At 46.0% G+C, this 5,270-nt stretch overlaps 1 protein-coding gene across 1 annotated transcript; it reads right to left on the minus strand.

The window, feature by feature from the left end:
- Nucleotides 1-3,939: 3,939 nt before the first annotated feature.
- LOC104590699 (uncharacterized) lies at nucleotides 3,940-4,833 on the minus strand. The gene has a single exon (XM_010249433.1). It carries the CDS (start codon nucleotides 4,831-4,833, stop codon nucleotides 3,940-3,942), a length of 894 nt encoding a protein of 297 aa, XP_010247735.1.
- Between the last annotated feature and the right edge of the window lie 437 nt (nucleotides 4,834-5,270).

Raw genomic sequence — 5,270 nt, forward strand, 5'->3', positions numbered from 1 at the left:
CACGTACTGCGAAAGATTGTTGGTAGAGGGGACATTCTGATTTAGAAGGTAGCGTCAGTAGAAAATGTAGCAGACCCATTGACGAAGCCACTATCACAGAAAGTGTTTGAGAAACACGTGGAAAGAATGGGACTCCGACTTATACCAGATTGGACCTAAGTGCAAGTGGGAGCTATTAGACAATCTTTGTATGCCCATAGCTTCAATCAGAATGATGTATTTTTGACATTTATTGTAAATGAATAAAGTGCATATTTGATTCATGTTCTTGTGGTTTGTTTCTATGTTATACCCTTAAATTGGACACTTAATGAGACTCGTGTTAGTTTAGAATGTTCACAGCCGGTAGGTCGGTCTGGGGAGACCTATCCTGATAAGGCTAACACTGATGTGCCACCAAGTCGGTTGGGGTGGCCTGTCTCAGCTGCCAGCGTAGACCCAAGGCACATGTAGTGTAGGATTATTTAAATCTTTGAACCGGACAAGATTTCAAGTATTTCCCTAGACCTTGGAGATTAATGGGCAAAACTGGAAAGTTACACCTAACCCCTAGACTCAATTATGATACTGCACTAGGTGTCGGATTGGGCTATCTTTGATATGCCAATCAGTGAGATCCATAGCGGGGATCAAAACCTGGGTATGTTGGGACAGTTTGAGAATTCATCTGAGTGGGTGATCATAGTGACAGGATCAGCCCCTTTGTCGAAAAAGGTAATGATCGGGGATGCACTCTCTCTAATGGAAACCAAGACTGCCGGCAGCCGATTTCAATCGTTGAGATTTGTTTTGCAAAATATATTTTATATGAGATATAAAAGTATATATATTACGGTTTCTAAAATGTTTGCAAAAGATTAATTCCCGGGATCCATATAAGCAGAGAGTGCAACATTGTTCCTTGCAGCCGAGGGAGAGGTCCTCTCTTGTCGGGTAGTGTTTGATCATTACGGGCTGAGAGGTTAAGTGTAAGGCCACTGAGGGTAATGCCCGATGGGCTAATCTTGCATCTGTCCACAGTCCCTGGGTTTTTATAAGGTGGCTTGACCCAGGTACCACTTAATGTAAGTATTGGGCCCAATAGAAGCCCATGTGATGGGTTTCAAGGGGTGCACTGTCCACAACAGTGTATTCGGCCAAGCCTTGTAACAAAGGCTGGGCCGAACCTATGTGGCTGATGTGTAGATCAATGCTTGGGTCCCACGCCATACAAAGAAGCCCAACTGGGCAGTAGTTTGGAAGCAGTTTTGAGCACATGGACTTATTGGGCCTGAAGCCCATTTTGAACTGGTCCTTTTAATTAGTTAAATAGAGGGGGCAGATCTGGGATTAAATCAGCTGATAGGATAGAGTCCTACTCTATCCACTCAGAGAGAGACCAGATCTGAATTTAGATCTGGAAACCTCCTGATAAGATCAGGAGAAGGCTGATCTAATCTGCAGATAAGATAAGGGTTTTATCCTTATCACTTAAAGAGAGTCCAAATTCATATTATGATCTGAATTAGGAAACTCCTGATAGGATCTGGAGCTGATCTCTTTAATCCTATTAAAATAGGAAGGGGCGAACCATCAAAACGATCCCAGAAGTTCTAGAGATACTAGATCTCGAATTACAGAGAGAAGAATACACAGTGTGACTGCGCCTTCTCCCTGTGATCCCTTCCTACCGCTGCCATACTGCCAATTCGTTCTCCAACATTGTAGGAGTGGTCAAGATTGGATCTTAAAATCAGTCTTTGCTGAAAGGCTGATAGGAAGTTGTGCTCATTGCTTCCATTGGGTTCTTGCTGAAGAATTCGGTTCGAGGGACGGACCCTGCTGATTCTGCTCCTCCATCCACTGTGTCATCTTCAGTGGGAGCAGTTTTTGGTGATCTTCTTTGGGCGTGAACACCTTCATTGAGAGATATTATTTCTCTGTATCAGGTATATCCCTCTGCTACTATTTCGTTTCAAATCTGGTTCGGTTCATGGTTCAAGATTGATCCTGGAAAGATATGATTTTTCTAAAATAGGGAATACGATTCCCAGTTGAAGGGAGAGAAATTTTTGAAATTCGCCCACCCTAATCCGCATTTTTGGGCGTCCATGTGATGTATCTCTCATCCATTCAGGAGAGTCATTTCCTTGAAACCTTGATTTTGAATTTTTTTATTTCTATTAGCACTGAATTTTAATTTTTAGTGCGAGTTTGATTAGTGGTGACATATTGCAAAGGGGATTGCTCTTTCGACAATTTCCTTGGAGCGTTGGACATAGAAAGATTGGGGATTGAAGTAGAGTTGAAGAGAGAGAAAACTGAATTCAAAATCAGCCCCTGACAGGATTGCCCCCAACAATGTCTCACAGCACATCTCCGCCGTGTATTGAGAGCATCTCCCGATGATGACATCATCATTTCTGAGATTATCATCAGGAAATGTTCCCAATACATGTGGGGGATGTGCTGTGAGATGTTGTGGGGGGCAATCTTGTAGGTGGCGGGTTTGGTCTTGAGAAAATTTTGCTTAAGGCCTTTCACATGCTGGCGCCAAGGGTATGAGGACTGGGTGCTGCACATTTTTTCAAAACCTGATTACTAGATGTTGCTGAAAAGTTCTTTTCTGCTTTGGATAGTGGACCTCTACTTTCGATATTGGAGCTTGCTAGGATTAAGCTTCATGTTGTATTTTTGCAGTGTCGAAAGTCTCGGTAAGGTTTGAGGTATGTTGGTTGGCTTTCAGTCTTTTAACAACCATGTCATCTACATAGGATTCGATGTTTCTCCACATCTTGTGCTTGAAAACCTTGTTTACAAGCCGCTGGTAGGTAGTTTCGGCATTATTGAAGCTGAAGGTTATGGCTCTGTAGCAGTAGGTGCCATGCTCGGTGATGAATGACATCTTCTCCTCGTCCTCGGGGTGCATCTTTATCGGGTTGTATCAAGAGAAGGTGTCCATGAAGCTGAGTAGTTTGTACCCTGTGGTAGTGTTGACGAGGTGGTCAATCCTCGGTAAAGGAAAGTTGTCTTTGGGGCAAGCTCAGTTGAGGTCTATGAAGTCAATACAGATCCACTATTTCCCATTAGCCTTTTTAACCATAACCACATTAGACAACCAGGTAGGGTAGTGTACCTCTCGGATGAAGTCAGCATCAAGTAGCTTGTCAACTTCCTCTCTGATGGCTTTCCAACGTTCCGGTGCAAAGTTCCTCTTTTTTTGTCGAATTGACCTAGAGCTCGGGTCCATGCTAAACCTGTGAGTAATGACCGAAGGGTCAATTCTGGGCATGTCAACAGCACCAAGCAAGGACATTAGCATTAGTTTTGAGGAAACTTACCAGCTCATAAAGGGTGTTAGGAGGAAGGTTGGACCCGAGGTCGAGCCCTTCCAACGGCATGGAGGAGCCCTTCCAACAGCAAAGCTTCTTTAATTTTGCCCTGCAATGCTGCCACATAGCATTGTTGGGTGGCTTGCTGGTTCCCTTGAATGACTTAACACCATACTTGGTGGAAAACTTCATGGTGAAGTGGTGGGAGGAGATAACTACCTTGAGGGCATGAAGAGTTGGCCTCCCGATGATTGCATTGTAGGGGGAGCCGATCCTCATGACTAGGAACTTGGTCATCCTCATCACCTGCCGAGGCTCTGCCCCTACGGTAAGGGGTAGGGTGATCTTTCCCTCTATCTGATAGCATTCCTAGAGAAGCCAATGAGTGGCACGTTGATCGGCTGAAGGCACTTTGGTGCTAGTTTTATCTTCTCAAAACCATCGTAGAAGAAGATGTCTGCTGATGAGCCACTATCTATTAGTATCATCTTCACTAAGTAGTTGGTGATGGTCATCGACACCACCAATGCATCATTATGGGGGACCGACACCCCCTTCAGGTCCTCATCTGTGAAGGTGAGGGCCTCATTTTTCTTTGGCTTTTGGGGGTCGGCCCCTAAATGTTATGCTACCTAGCATAGGCCTTGTAGGTCGAGGCCAAAGCACCACTAGAAGCCAAGCCTCCAATGATGACATCAATGACTCTAGCCAGTTGTTGTTGCTGCTGTAAGGATGAGGTGCCGGCATCATCCCCCATGTACTCCTTCAGGTGACCATGGTGGATGAGGAACTCGATCTCATTTTTTAGGTCATAACAGTCCTCGATGTCATGGTCGATGCCGCGGTGGTACTTGCAATACTTCTTAGGGTTACCTCTCTTGGGGTTCCTCTTCTTCTCTAGCCACTTCATGTACTCCTCTTTCCCTACTTGCATAAGGATTTGTGTTTGGCTAGAGTTGAGTGGCATGTACTGGTTGTAGGTCAAGCCAAGTGGCTTCTTGTTGTTATCTTTATTTTTGTTGTTGTTGATGTTGATGCTGCAGCCGTCCCCATTCTTTCCCTTCTTGTCTGAGCCTCCACGGTTGTGGTTGGCCTCTCCTTGCAGCTCGCCAACCGAGGTCTTCTTAGCAACGGAACACTTGAGGGCCAACCCCGGTAGGAGGTCGTTGATTGATACGTGCATGGAGACCATGGGGTCAAGGTCTTGGACCTCAAGCTCTTCTTTCTTTAAGCGGTTAGTGTATGACCGCAAACTCTCACCACACTTCTGTCGAATGGACATGAGTGAGACGACGATCTTTTGGCTCTGTTGCTTACTGATGAAATGGGTGATGTAAAGACTAGCGAACTGCTCCCATGAGCTGATGGAGCATGGTGGGAGCCCGGAGAACCATCGATGGGCTGCTCCCTTGAAAGTCACCTGGAAAGCCCGGTACATCAAGGTGTCAGAGTATCCATAGAGGAGCATGAGCACTCGAAAGCTTTCCAGGTGGTTATCCAGATCAAAGTTTCGGTCATACATCTCTAGTGTAGGGGCTCCAAGGTGATGGTGTCCATCCTATTAGACGAGGGGTTCTGGCTTGTGAAGTTGTCACCTCAACCCTCCATAACTTGTCGAAGTTCATCTTGCATGGCATCAATTTGCACCTCGAGGTCGATGATTCTATAGTCGACGGGAGTGAGGGCCTTGTCCTGGTTCTCTGAAATGCGGAATGGGTCTGCCCGGTTCCCATAATATTATGATGCGTGTGCGTCCTAAATCCTTTTGGCCCGTTAGTCGTTAAGGAGTTCGTGGAGGTCTGATACTTGGGAGGGAGAGGCACGGTGTCAGCCTCCAGCCCTCGGAGGGGGGCTGTAATGGCCTGAGCACCCGCCTTTGTCCTGGGGCTCTCCATGCAATGTTGTTGTTCTTGGTCCGGACGGTGATCGCGGGACCCTACTAGATCTCCTTCCCATCGG

This window comes from Nelumbo nucifera, chromosome 7, assembly GCF_055504915.1.
Source record: "Nelumbo nucifera cultivar China Antique chromosome 7, China Antique-T2T, whole genome shotgun sequence".
Lineage (NCBI taxonomy): Eukaryota > Viridiplantae > Streptophyta > Magnoliopsida > Proteales > Nelumbonaceae > Nelumbo > Nelumbo nucifera.